The sequence below is a fragment of the Pangasianodon hypophthalmus genome, chromosome 19, assembly GCF_027358585.1.
Source record: "Pangasianodon hypophthalmus isolate fPanHyp1 chromosome 19, fPanHyp1.pri, whole genome shotgun sequence".
NCBI lineage: Eukaryota > Metazoa > Chordata > Actinopteri > Siluriformes > Pangasiidae > Pangasianodon > Pangasianodon hypophthalmus.
In genome coordinates, this window is record NC_069728.1 from 21883126 (window position 1) to 21898765 (window position 15640).

The 15640-nt window shown below is 41.9% G+C and overlaps 1 protein-coding gene across 1 annotated transcript in view; it reads right to left on the bottom strand.

The window, feature by feature from the left end:
* Positions 1 to 9068: 9068 nt before the first annotated feature.
* ptger2b (prostaglandin E receptor 2b (subtype EP2)) overlaps positions 9069 to 15640 on the bottom strand; it is an 8434-nt gene continuing 1862 nt past the window's right edge. The window contains exon 2 of the mRNA XM_034313480.2: positions 9069 to 10868. Within this exon, the coding sequence (XP_034169371.2) occupies positions 10635 to 10868 (234 nt within the window). The 3' untranslated portion in view covers positions 9069 to 10634. The remainder of the gene's footprint in view (positions 10869 to 15640) is intronic.

Here is a 15640-nt window from a genome sequence, read left to right on the forward strand (position 1 = left end):
GTTATCAACTGTTCAGTGATGGAGACTTGAGTGTAAAACTGTTCGTAGCAATTGGAGTCTTAAAGCTATCTAAGGAAGAACATCCACAGCCATCTTCATGGTTTCTAAGTGGAAGCATCCACAGTAATCTCACGGTGATCTTCAGGCTGGTGTGTGGGCCTTCATCAGCAGCAGCGAGTGGTTTCAGGTGATGAGATCTCCAGCCATCTATCTATCTCCTTAATAGGCTGTCTGTCTATCTATCTATCTATTCACCTATCTATCCATGTCCATCTGCCTCTCTGTCTATTCTTATAATAGATAATAGTATAAACAGAGTAGCTGTCTCACCGCTCGTCTGTGTAAACGAGTGTAGAGATGAACAGAGAGATGATCTTTCTGAACAACTCTAATGGATGGTTATATCCATTCTTCTGCCTTATAAGGAGTGCGTGTCTCTACTGCCACTATCTTCATTACCGTCTTTACTGTCTTTACCCCCACATCCTGTTAGAGAGGTGAAACTGAGTCAGACAGACAGAGCGCTTCTAGCAGGTAGGTCTGATCACAGAGACATGTTCCTTTCTGACCAATCAGATTGCTCTATAAGCTCAGAGCTGTTACTGCTTTTGGCTAAAAGTCGTAACTCGTAATTCCCAACCTCCTACCAGGAAAAACCAAAGAAGCAGTGATCCTGACCCCTTCTGCTCTCCGGACCTGCCTGATCCATCCTGATGCCCTGCTTCCGCTTGGAGTTCTCATCACTCCCTGCTGCTGAGGATGACCTCCAACACACACAGCCTGAAGATCACCATGAGATTACTGAGGATGCTTCCACTTAGAAACCATGAAGATGGCTTTCGGACTGCAATTCCCACGAACAGTTTTGTACTCAGGTCTCCATCAGTAAACAGTTGATAACTGAAACAAACAGACTTCATGTGAAAACTGTGATGAGTTTCCTGGTTACACAACTGCACTATTTGTCCATGTAGTACACAGTTATAGAAGAGAATGATTTATAATCGCACTATCGGGTGTCACCCAGATGAGGATGGTTCCCTACTGAGTCTGGTTCCTCTCAAGGTTTCTTCCTCATATCATCTCAGGGAGTTTTTCCTCACCACCGTCTCCTCTGGCTTCTCATTAGGGATAAATTTATACATTTGATATTTATATTCTGAATTTATTTATTTCTGTAAAGCTGCTGTGTTAAAAGTGCTATACAAATAAAACTGAACTGATTCGAATTGAATAATTGATGATAATTCCCGACCTTCCACCAGGAAAAACCAGAGAACATGCCCATCAACTCGGAATTCCTGCTCAGGAGCTCGGGATGGTCTCCTCGACTCCAGGTTCAGAGAGTGACTGAACTCAACAGCATCAGCAGGAAACACAGCAGCACCTCTTACCTGTACACGAGTTACACTGTACACACACCTGTTAGCTTTACATCCATCTACATACTGACACACACACACTTACATCTGTAACGCTGATTACACAGTAAAACTCTCAGGTCAGTACTCAGTTTCAGTCTTACACACACACACACACACACACACACACACACACACACACACACACACACACACACACACACACACACAGTGAAACATGCTGATAAATAAACTGTACAAACTCTTACATTGCCTCTCTCTGAAATCCACTGCTGCATATCTGATCTGATCAGACCATGTGTAAATCTGATCACACGGTGTTTACACTCTCTGGTTATTCATCACAGCAGAGCTTTGGTAAACCACATCCTGATGAGTCACAGCACAATGTTCTCATTACGTAAACACAACTGCAGAGGCGGTGAGGAAATTCACCAAACTCTTCTGTCTCTCTGTCTCTCTCTGTCTGTCTCCCGCTCTGTGTCTCACTCTGTCTCTCTCTCACTCTCTCTCTCTCTGTCTCTCTCTCTCTCTCTCTCTCAGTTCAGTTCAGTTCATCAGTGCTTTATTGGCATGAATGTTATAAATCACATTGTTGCCAAAGCAAATAGTGCAAGTAGATTAAACCAAAATTCATAACAAAACAAAAAACACATATATACACATATTTAAACAGAAAAATCTAAAGGATGCTGCACTCAGGAGAAACCCAAACAACCAGAAGCTCATCAGATCTACAGAACCAAAAGACCACAGACCACCTACTAACTACCACACACCCCACCAGCCACCTAGGCAGAAGGGACACAAGTCTTGGGACAACACACACCACAGGACACAGCAGAGCCATGATCAACAAATCCCAATCTAGCAAAGCACAGCCTGCAAGGACCGAGTCCAGATGTGCACAGGGACAGGATCCCCTCCTCAGCAATACGCTGCAGCGGAGGCCACCGTACAGTGAAGCTCCACCTCTTTTACCTCTACAGCGTCTCACGTACGCTGATGTAGTTCGAGGTAAAACACACCCAGACTCTACAGAAATTGGAGAGGTGCGACAACTGCTACAACTGATCTGTAAAATACTTACATAAACACCTGAACTAAACAATCCTAATATGAAAATATATATGTATATCTATGTATATGTACATGCATGTGTACATGCGCATATGCATGCACATGCGTATGTGTGTGTGTGTGTGTGTGTGTATGTATGTATGTATGTATGTATCCTATAGCTGTGCTTTCATATTAGTATTTCTAATACAATCAAATTCTCTGTCAATATGTTTAATTGCACTAAATTTTTCATATTCTTGTAATGTTGCTCCAAACAGAAACATAGACATTCTATATACATCTTAAATATACAAATTCCTCTCTTTCATCTCTACTATCACTAACTAATTTTACAATGAAATCACTCTCTATAAGTTCCTGGAATATTCAGGGTTTATATTCTTCAGTTTTAGGAACCAAAAGCTCAAATGCAGATTTCCTCAAAAATGCAAAACATGACATCATCATACTGCTGGAAACATGGTGCCGTTCAGACACGGAAACCCTCTGTCCCTCAGGCTACAGAGAAATCCTTCTACCATCCTTCAAAAGAGGGAATATAAAACATGGCAGAGACTCTGGGGGAGTCATCGTTTGGTATAAAGATGATCTCACACCCTATCTTTCAGTTGTAAAGAAAGAGCTCACACACATTTGGCTTCAGCTTAAACAGGGTGTAGTGAATAACGACAAAAGCCTATTTATCTGTGCAGTTTATACTCCACCTGCAGAGTCCCCATACTACACTGCTGACTTTTTCCACAATCTCCACACAGAAACCTGCCATTTCCAGGCTCAGGGGAATGTGCTACTGTGTGGAGACTTCAACGCCAGGACAGGTTCAGAAAGTGATACCACAGATATTCATGGAAAAAAGACATATTTAACACACTTCCCTATTTGGCCCCTACAACAAAACAAAGAGTCAACCCAGATCCTGTTGTAAATAAGAGCGGTAAGGAGTTAGTGCAGCTCTGTCAAAGCCTGGGCCTGTACATGCTTAATGGTAGGATCCGAGGAGACTCATTAGGTCGGTTCACTTATTGCTCAGCTCTTGGGTCTAGTGTAGTCGACTACGCCATTACTGACATGGACCCCTCCTGCATAAGTGCGTTCACTGTCAGACCGCAGTTACCTCTATCAGACCACTGCCAAATTAATGTGTTCCTAAAAAGAATTCAGCAGCCAAATAACACGACAAGAAAAAACTACAAACTCCTAAAGCTCAATCAGTGCTATACATGGACCCCTAACAGTGAGTCTGAACTTTCCAATACAATGAGTTCTGCTGAAGTTACTAATCTCATTAACAAATTTCTAACAACTGAGTTCCAGCCAAACCAAACGAATATAAACCTAGCAGTGAAACAAGTAAATGAAATATACCACATATCTGCAACCAAAGCTAACCTGTGTAACACAAACAAAAACCATGAACAAAGATCCAGAACTGAACAATGGTTTGATAAAGAATGTGAATCTGTACGAAAGCAGCTCAGACAGCTATCTAACCAAAAACACAAACTACCACAAAACACCGAAATCAGACTAAAGTACTGTGAAACACTCAAGAACTACAGTCAGGTCCATAAATATTGGGACAGTGACACAGTTTTGGTAATTTTGCCTCTGTACACCACCACAGTGGATTTGAAATGAAGCAGTCAAGATGTGACTGAAGCGTAGACTTTCAGCTTTAATTCAAGGGGTTTAACAAAAATGTTGCATTAACCGTTTAGGAATTACAGCCATTTTTTACAGAGTTCCTCCATTTTCACAGGCTCAAAAGTAACGGGACAATTGACTGATAAGCAGTTTCATGGCCAGCTGTGGCCTGTTTCCTCCTTATATCATGATAAATTAAGGAGATAAAAGGTCTGGAGCTGATTCCAAGTGTTGAATTTGCATTTGGTAGCTGTTCATGGGAACTCTCAATGTGCTGTCCAGAGAGGTGTTGATGCAAGTGAAGGAGGCCATCATTAGGCTGAAAAACCAAAACAGACCTATCAGAGAGATAGCAGAAACTTTAGGAGGGCCAAATCAACAATTTGGTACATTCTTAAAAAGAAGGAATGCACTGGCGAGCTCAGCAACACCAAAAGGCCTGGGAGACCACAGAAAACAACTAAAGTGGATGATTGCAGAATTCTTTTCTTATTGAAGAACAACCCCTTCACAACATCTAGCCAAGTCAGGAACACTCTGGAGGAGGTAGGCCTATCATTGTCAAAGTCTACAATCAAGAACCACCTTCATGAATGTAAATACAGACGGTTTACCTCAAGATGCAAACCGCTGGTAACACTCAAGAACACAAAGGCCAGATTAGACTTTGCTAAAAAACCTCTAAAAAAAGCCCGACCAGTTCTGATGCAAGATTAACTTGTACCAGAATGATGGGAAGAGAAAAGTATGGAGAAGGAAAGGAAGGGCTCATGATCCAAGGCATACCACATCATCCGTCAAACATGTGGAGGCAGTGTTATGGCATGGGCATGTTTGGCAGCCAATGGAACTGGGTCACTGGGGTTTATTGATAATGTGACTGTTGATAGAAGTAGCAGGATGAATTCTGAAGTGTACAGAGCTATACTTTCTCCTCAGATTCAGTCAAACGCTGCAAAACTGATAGGACAGCGCTTCACAGTACAGATGGATAACAACCCAAAACATACTGTGAAAGCAACCCAAGGGCTTGGAAATTAAATGTTCTTAAATGGCCGAGTCAGTCACCTGACCTCAACCCAACTGAGCTGCTTTTCACTTACTGAAGACAAATCTGAAGGCAGAACGACCCACAAACAAGCAGCAACTGAAGATGGCTGCAGTAAAGACCTGGCAAATCATCTCAAGGGAGGAAACTCAGCATTTGGTGATGTCCATGGGGTCCAGACTTCAGGTAGTCATTGACTGCAAAGGATTTACCTCCAAGTAATAAAAATAATCCTAATATTTATGATTATATTAGTTTGTCCCATTACTTTTGAGCCTGTGAAAATGGAGGAACTCTGTAAAAAATGGCTGTAATTCCTAAACGGCAATATTTTTGTTAAACCCCTTGAATTAAAGCTGAAAGTCTACACTTCAGTCACATCTTGACTGCTTCATTTCAAATCCACTGTGGTGGTGTACAGAGACAAAATTACCAAAACTGTGTCACTGTCCCAATATTTATGGACCTGACTGTGTAAACAGATGATTCATAAGAAAAAACAACAGCACTACCATCAGACATTAAAGGAAATTCGAAGAATCCATTAATCAGAATCAGTTCTGGGAGAAATGGAACAATCTAAACACAAAACACACCCAGGACACATCCATAAAAGACCCAACAATTTGGAAAACCGATTTTGAATCACTCTTTAAAGAAATCTCCCCATATAATCTAACAAAAGATCAAAAATTAACCCAAAATAAATTAGAAACATTAGAAACAGTCATAAAAGATAATCAGAAGCCACTTGACTACCAGATTACACAGGAAGAACTGGCTGAGGCCCTCAGGAACCTGAAAGGCAGGAAAGCATGTGGTCCTGACAGCATCAGGACAGAAATGCTAAAGTACAGCACTGCTGAAATGCAGAGAGCGTTATTAAAACTGTTCAACCTGCTTCTCCACGCTGGCTGTTTTCCTGACGTCTGGAACCGGGGGCTGATTTATCCCCGATTTATAAGAGTGGAGATAAATTAGACCCCAACAGCTACCGGGGCGTCTGTGTGAGCAGTAATCTGGGGAAGGTTTTCTGCTGTATCATCAACGCCCGGATACAGACCTTCCTTACAGAACACAGTGTCCTGAGTAAGAGTCAGATCGGCTTTTTACCAAATCATCGCACTACTGACCACATTTACACCCTACACACTCTAATCAAACCGCACGCTCAGCAGAAAAACAAAGCCAAAATATCTGCATGTTTTATAGACTTTAAAAAAGCATTTGACTCGATTTGGCACACGGGATTATTTTATCAAGTTTTAAAAAGTGGTGTAGGGGGTAAAGTCTACGACATCATCAAGTCCGTCTTCCTGAACAATAAATGCAGCATAAAACTCGGCAACAAAAGGACAGAATACGTCACTCAGGGGCGCGGGGTGAGACGGGCTGCAGCTCGAGTCCAACTCTGTTCAGTATTTATATCAGTGAGTTAGCGGTGTTACTGGAACAATCTGCAGCCCCTGGACTCACCCTAAACAATACCGAAGTTAAATTCCTGCTCTACGCAGACGACCTGCTGCTGCTGTCTCCAACTGAACAAGGCTTACAGCAGCACCTGGACCTGCTGGAGCAGTACTGTCAGAACCGGGCCCTGACACTCACCCGGGCCAAAACCCAAACTGTCATCTTCCATCTTCACTGCAGGAAACACGGCCCTAGAGCACTCGCTACACTACGACTACCTCGGGCTGGAACTCAGTGCCTCAGGAAGCTTTGATCTGGGAGTGAACGCACTAAGAGAAAAAGCACGAAGAGCTCTTTATGCAATCAAGAATAAATTCTACAAAATAAACGTCCCAATTAGAATCTGGTGTAAAATCTCTGACAGTGTCGTTGCTCCTATTGCGCTGTACGGATGTGAGGTTTGGGCTCCACTCAGTACACACGACTACACGAGATGGGAGAAACATCCCACAGAGTCCCTGCATGCACAATTCTGTAGAAATCTCCTAAAAGTTCAAAGAAAAACACCAACCAATGCAGCAGGGCAGAATTAGGCCGATTCCCGCTGATTATACCTGTACAACACAGAGCTCTGAAATTCTGCAAACATCTTAAAGCAAGTAACCAAAACACGCTACAGTATGAAGCTCTGAGAACCCAAGAGCTAAAACCAGTCGCCTGTCAGCTGGTCCTGAGACTCACTAACACACTAACCGCTAACACACTAACACACTGACCCCTAACACACTGACCCCTAACACACTAACCCCTAACACACTAACCCCTAACACACTAACACACTAACCGCTAACACACTAACCGCTAACACACTAACCGCTAACACACAGCAGTCTCAGACCAGCTCTGCTCACCAAAGTCTAATCAGAGTCAACCAAGTTACTGAGCAGATGAGGAGAGCGTATCTGGAGCACTGGGACAGTCAGAACCAAACCCAGTCCAGATAACACTGCTATCGGGCCCTAAACAGAGAGTATGAACTGGCAGAGTGTCTCTTCACCGTCAGAGATAGAAAGCAGAGACACGTCCTGACCAGGTACAGGCTGAGTGAGCACAGTCTCGCCGTGGAGAAGGGCCGGCACAGGAGAACCTGGAACACACTCTCTCTCTCTCTCTCTCTGTCTCTGTGTCTCTCTCTCTCTCTCTCACTGTCTCTCTCAGTCTCTCTCTCTGTCTCTGTCTCTGTGTCTCTCTCTCTCTCTCTCTCACGGTCTCTCTCTCTCTCTCTCTCTCTCTGTCTCTGTGTCTCTCTCTCTCTCTCTCTCACGGTCTCTCTCAGTCTCTCTCTCTGTCTCTGTCTCTGTGTCTCTCTCTCGCTCTCTCTCTCTCTCACACACACACATCTTAATTGAGTCAACATGGTTACATATTACGGTGAGTGGATACGCTCTACATCAGAATTCATTATAACCTGAATAAGAATAAAACACTAGGGGACATGCTCTAATAGGAAAATAATCAACTCCAGGGTGGTAACAGAAACTCCACACACTCATCACACCACGCCGTCACTCACTGTTTTGCTGTAAGACACACACACACACACACACACACACACACACAAACTTTTATTCTTCTTATACCACAGTAATTTACCAACCATTACAATTTTTATTTAATAAAGAACAACACATCATACTTTTTATCCATTTATATTTACAGTGTTGTAGAATGTTGGTGAAACGAGTTCCTGTTCTTACTCACGTTATAGCAGCTATAAACAGTCGTTCCTTCACCAGCCTCTCTTCAGTAGATTAGCATTTGTTCGCTAGCCTTCACTCACTAGTTTACTTCTGCAGGCTGGACTTTTCAAACAATGAGCTGTCAATCAAGTGTGCTCATTAGCATATTAGGCCACACCCACACAGACAGATCTCAGGTGTGCTTGGCATGTTTAGCTGCTGGTTTATTTATTGTGCTGATGTTCGTGGTGTTTGAGTGAATATACGAATGCAGAAGAAAAAATGCAGAAGTAAGAGGACAGATAAGTGACGTATGAAGAGAATATACAGTGATAATGAGCTTCAGCTCCTCTAAACTCCGAGCTTTACAGCATGTCAGAAATAATTTAATGGCCAGTTTACAATAAAAAAATAATTGTTCACAATCGCTGTAGCTGATATTCTGATAGCGTGCTTTATACAGATAAAGGACACATAATGGGAGTGTTTTTTACAGGAAGTGAGAAGTGTAATGAGCCTTATTTATCGCTCTGGAAATGAACAAATTTCTTCGTAAATCATCGGCAGAAGCGTTTACTCGTGAGCTGTGGTGTTGATAAAAATCTAGCTAGTTCAGAAAAATGACAGTATTCTATGAGTTTGTGTAAATTATAAAATTTTAAAAATGAGGAGACTCATTAATAAGAATCTCGATTAATCATCTTCAAATGGTATAATTGCTGATGAGTTGCTGTGGTTTTATATACAGATTACGCCATCAAATTTAAATCACTTATTTATTTCAGTTACACACCAGTTTCATTAACATTCTGTAAAACATTATCATTTCATATTAATGCCCTGAAAGAAAGTGATTCCAAAACACAAAGAAGACTAGCAGTTCAATGAAGACAAAAGTAATGGCACCCTATAAAAGGAGAAAGAGTTCGTGTGTGTCTGTGTTAGCTGATGTGCTGCAGTGGCTGAGCTGCAGATTTAGCACATGTCACTGTTAGGAGGCGCTTGTTCACTGTTTAGTCTCCATTTTGTCTTTTTCATCTCTCTGTGAGCTTTCCTGGAGTTTTGTATGGGTGTTGCTAAATGTAAGTCATGGTAATTGATGTAATTGATGTAATTACGTAAATTGGTCATTTACGGCTAACTGGCGTTTATAAACATACACACATGAAGAGAAGAAAGAAGAAACTTTTGGCCACATTTACACATTTATAAAACTTCATGAGTCATAACTGAGGCTCAGTGTCAGGACTGCAGCTGATTTAGCTTTCAGTAATAAGTTTGTAACATATAGCTTTCATTATTAGCATTAATAGTGGTCATAAATTATACCTGAATAAACAACACACACACACATCTAACAGCACAGGGAACACACCAACAAATCAGTGAATAAATAATAATAACAACGTGAACTGTAGCTCAGTAACGGTTTTAGTGTATTTCTGTTTTTCAGTCGATATTAAATTACTTATTTCACCTCAAGCCATCAAACCCCAACAGCCTCACTGACAGGCGGAGTATCTCTAAGCTCCGCCCACTCAGGTAGTGTGATAACGATACAAGCAGCACTGACATCATCACAGCTTCTTCACAAATACCTTAAGTTTGTCTCTCTCTCTGTCTCTCTCTCTCTCTCTCGCTCTCTCTCTGTTTCTGTCTCTCTCTCTGTCTCTCTCTCGCTCTCTCTCTCTGTTTCTGTCTCTCTCTCTGTCTCTCTCTGTCTCTCTCTCGCTCTCTCTCGCTCTCTCTCGCTCTCTCTCGCTTTGTTTCTGTCTCTCTCTTTCATTTTCTGTTTCCGTCTCTCTATCTTTTTGTCTTGCTCTCTCTCATCCTGAATCAGTATCAACCACTCAGTTTGACAGTATGGACCAATCAGAGACAGAGCCTGCATAAGCTCCGCCCACCCGTTGTAATGGATGAAGGTGACCGATTGATGCTTTGCAGAGCGTTTATGAAAAAATATTTACATTTATAAAGCTGTGGTTGTGTTTAATTATTGACACTCACATCTGTTTATTTATTTATTGTGTTATTTATTTATTTACTCCTCCACAGAGTCAGTTCTCTTCAATACCACGATGATGTCATCGACACAGCCGCAGTCCAGTGCCGTACTGTTCCATCACTGCCGTTTGGGACCAGGCTGTCACTGCTGCCGTGTAAATGAGTAAACTGTAAGTAAGCCTCTCACTTTGTCACCATTTAGTCAACACACTCGTCACACCATCACACACACCCTCGTACACGTAGCACTCAGGCGTGTGCGTGTGCGTGTGTGTGTGTGGACCTGTCTTATCTGCAGATGTATCCAGATGTGTCCCAAGTGCCTCATGTCTGTAGCTCTATGGTGGTCTGTGTGTGAGGGCAGGATGACAGAGAGACCTTGTTATCCAGGGGACGTGGCCTCAGCACCTTACACACCGCCCCCCAGAGGAGGCGGGGCACAGGGGGACTGAGCAGAATAAACACCCAGGGGTCGAGGATGGGGTTCATGGAGAGCAGCAGGAGAGCCAGTAGGTCCAGAGTCTGGTTCGTACTTAACGAGCTGATATACACACGGATCTGCACAAAGAGAGAGAGACAGAGTTTAGACAACAGTAATGTTCTTTTATCAGAGTAGTTTTTAAGAAGTTGGCAAGCTGGTGTTAGATTTCACAAGAAATTGGGGTGGTTGGTGATTGACTGGTTTGTGTTTGTTTATCCAACACAAACACTCAAAGTTTAGTGAGAGTGAGATTGAGAGTATCTCTCAGGAAAATGACTTGTTATGTAAGGTCATTTCCTGTCGAATGTGTTTCAACAAAATGACGAGAAACACAAGAGATTAAACAAACACACACACACAGTTGTATACAGTCATATATAGATACAGAAGTGATGTGGTGACTGAATTATTTAGTTATTTTTTTAATAGTTTTCAGATTGTCACCTGTCAGAGTGTGTGTTTCTGCGGTTAAAAGATCAGTGATGATATCACAGTGATGCTAAAACTGTTTAAAGAGGAAGAATGTGCTGACGAGAAACCAGGCTGATGTTAGTGCTGTTCTCCATCAGAGCATCAGCTGCATCAGTGGAATGTTCCTCTCACTACACCAGCAGTTCTCTAACATTTCTGGCTTGTGACTTCATATTAAAAGCTTAAAATCCTCACCACCCCAAACCCCCACCACCCCGCTAATAATTCCTCTTAAAGCAATCCAGAGAACGCTCTTATTTAAAGCTCATTAATGCGGTGAGATTTTCTCTTCTACGCTCTGTGGCAGTTAGTAAATCTCCTGCGTGAGGATTGTGGATCATTACAGTGTGAGGTGTTCGAAGCTCTATACGCTAGAACCCTGCAGGTCAGAACCTCCCTGATCTAATGTAGTCTGTGTTAAAGCACGACATTAGCGACAGTGCTCATTCCATTGTGTGAATAAAAACTAGTTTTTTGTTTTTTTTTAAATAACTATTGTGTGTTCCTCACCAACTTCTATTAGCAAACAAATAACCTCAGGTGATAATAAAAGGCACACAACAGATTTTTTCATTTTTCCCAAAAAGTAAACCAACATTCAGAAGCCAGATGGATAAAAATAAGTACACACTTCCTACACACTTACTAACAAAATGCACAAGATTTTATGAAGTATGACTACCTCTATAAAAGCAGACCTTGTGATAGTTTGGTGTTCTGGAGCACTGAGGTGTGTATCTACATTATTTCGAGAAGCAACTGCTGCTGCTCATCAAGCTAGGAAGGGTTATAAGGCCATCTCCAAACAATTTGATAGTCATCATTCTTTTTTTACAAACAGAGAGCCTTCACGAGTGAGCGTCCCAGCAAATTCCTTCCAAGCACAGACTGTTTAACGCTCAGAGACATAAAGAAAAGCCCAGGAGCTACATCGTTAACCTACAGGCCTCTGTAGGCACATTAAGTGTTTATGTTCATGACAGCACAATCAGAAAACGCAAACAAGTATGGCTACATATTGAAATGTTTTGTGTTTTTCTGTTGTTAATTGAGGTTATTTATTTGTTTATAGAAGTTGGTGATGACCAACTTCTGGGGGGGTGAATGACTAGCACTCTCTCCCACCCTCAATACCACCACTGAGGTGAGACCCTTCAGCAAGGCACCGAACCCACAACTGCTCCCCGGCACTGCACACTGCTCCGGGTGTGTGTGTGTGTGTGTGTGTGTGCGTGTTCACTACTGTGTGTGTGTGTGTTCACTACTGTGTGTGTGTGTGCACTTGGATGGGTTAAATGCAGAGCACAAATTCCGAGTATGGGTCACCACACTTGGCCACAAGTCACTTCACTTCACTTCACTTCACTTCACTTGACAATTGTTATTTAGCCCCCAATAAATAAAAACATAGAATTGAAGGAGGGTGTACTTTCTTTTTCCCATGACTGTAATGAGTAGGGAATAGTGAGTAGGGAATAGTGAGTAGGGAATAATGAGTAGGGAATAGTGAGCAGGGAATAGTGAGTAGGGAATAGTGAGTAGGGAATAATGAGTAGGGAATAATGAGTAGGGAATAGTGAGCAGGGAATAGTGAGCAGGGAATAGTGAGTAGGGAATAGTGAGTAGGGAATAGTGAGCAGGGAATAGTGAGCAGGGAATAGTGAGCAGGGAATAGTGAGTAGGGAATAATGAGAAGGGAATAGTGAGCAGGGAATAGTGAGCAGGGAATAGTGAGTAGGGAATAATGAGTAGGGAATAGTGAGTAGGGAATAGTGAGCAGGGAATAGTGAGCAGGGAATAGTGAGTAGGGAATAGTGAGTAGGGAATAATGAGTAGGGAATAATGAGTAGGGAATAGTGAGCAGGGAATAGTGAGCAGGGAATAGTGAGTAGGGAATAGTGAGCAGGGAATAGTGAGCAGGGAATAGTGAGTAGGGAATAATGAGCAGGGAATAGTGAGCAGGGAATAGTGAGTAGGGAATAGTGAGTAGGGAATAATGAGTAGGGAATAATGAGTAGGGAATAGTGAGTAGGGAATAGTGAGTAGGGAATAATGAGTAGGGAATAGTGAGTAGGGAATAATGAGTAGGGAATAGTGAGCAGGGAATAGTGAGCAGGGAATAGTGAGCAGGGAATAGTGAGTAGGGAATAATGAGTAGGGAATAGTGAGCAGGGAATAGTGAGCAGGGAATAGTGAGCAGGGAATAGTGAGTAGGGAATAATGAGTAGGGAATAGTGAGTAGGGAATAGTGAGTAGGGAATAATGAGTAGGGAATAGTGAGTAGGGAATAGTGAGTAGGGAATAATGAGTAGGGAATAGTGAGTAGGGAATAGTGAGTAGGGAATAATGAGTAGGGAATAGTGAGTAGGGAATAGTGAGTAGGGAATAGTGAGTAGGGAATAGTGAGTAGGGAATAGTGAGTAGGGAATAATGAGTAGGGAATAGTGAGTAGGGAATAGTGAGTAGGGAATAGTGAGTAGGGAATAATGAGTAGGGAATAGTGAGTAGGGAATAATGAGTAGGGAATAGTGAGTAGGGAATAGTGAGTAGGGAATAATGAGTAGGGAATAATGAGTAGGGAATAGTGAGTAGGGAATAGTGAGTAGGGAATAGTGAGTAGGGAATAATGAGTAGGGAATAGTGAGTAGGGAATAATGAGTAGGGAATAGTGAGTAGGGAATAGTGAGTAGGGAATAGTGAGTAGGGAATAGGGATTTCTGCAGATCTAAAGCTCAAAAACCCACAGAAAACCCTGCAACCCAACACACACACACACACACTCACACACACGGCATCTTTAACTCACTTCCAACACACACACACACACACACACACACACACACACACAGCATCTTTAACTCACTTCCTGCAGTGAGGAGATTCTCTGGTGAATCACGTTTTTATTACTTTTCTATCTCCCATGTTCACTCACCTTTTCTGTATATAACTATTTATATTTTTAATTTAATATATTCTATCTTCTGCTGTTTACATATTTCATATTTATATATAGCATGTTCATCTTGCACCCTGGTCTCTGCACTTTAGTTTTACCCTTGTGTTGTGTTGCATTTTTTTGTATTTTTTGTATTTTTGTATTCTTCACTTCATCTCCCCCTTGACCTTATATCTTTGATTGTGTTTGCACCTGACATGAAGGCAAATTCCTAGTACTGTAGCGTGTCCTTTACTGAACCTGGCAATAAATCGTTTCTGATTCTGATTTATATTAATGCGCTTGTTCTAATACTCTCTGGTTTCTATAGTAACAGCTCACACGCAGGGACGTGTACATCGGACGCTCCACATAATCCAACACTAATAATAATAAACGGATTTAAAAATGGGTTAAAATGAATAATCTAATAATCAAATAATCTAACTAATAATCTAACTAATTTGTCTCTCGGATGTTCCACAACATTAAATCTCACTATAAAGTGTTAAAGTGTGTGTCGTGTTGTTCATTAATAAATTAAACAGTGTAACTGCAGGTAAATCGCTGTGGTATAAGCGGAATAACACACTCCACACCGTGCAGCTATACGCAAGTAACTGCCAACACACACTCACACACTCACACACTCACACACACACACACACAGTGTGTGCGAGTGTGTGTGTGAGAGTGTGTGAGTGTGTGAGTGTGTGTGTGTGTGTGTGTGTGTGTGAGTGTGTGTGTGAGTGTGTGAGTGTGTGTGTGTGTGTGTGTGTGTGTGTGTGTGTGAGTGTGTGAGTGTGTGTGTGTGTGTGTGTGTGCGAGTGTGTGTGTGTGAGTGTGTGTGTGTGAGTGTGTGTGTGAGTGTGTGTGTGGTTATTGATCATATATAATATTAAACATATGCATCAATTTAAACCTGTTTTATAGTGAGATTAGCTCATTTTGTATATATAATAATAATTATTATTGTTTATTATTATTGTTTATCATTATTATTATTATTATTATTATTATTATTATTATTATCAGTAATTATCTCGGACTGAACAGACGTCACGTCATTTTATAACTTTAGCAAGTCTGGTTTCTGTGGGTGATGTGCAGACGTGCTGAGATGATTGTGAGGAATAATAAATGTTTGGATCTGATCCAGCAGAAGGAGATGTTTGGATGTTTGTGAGGGAACAGCGCAGAGACACTGTGGTGTTTGGAGGAGAAGGTGAAGCTCATTGCAGAACACTGGAACAGAGAGATCTCACACTACAAGCAGCTTCACCTGACGGATCTTCTGCACACATCATCCCTAGAGCTGCTGCTCACGCTCGCCTGGAGCAGAAGCTCCTGAAGAACCCTCCACTCGCCCACTTCCTGTTCCCTGAATTCTAAACCTTTTGTTCTGACATTCCTGGTGTCACTCAGCAGCAGCACTTGAGCTCC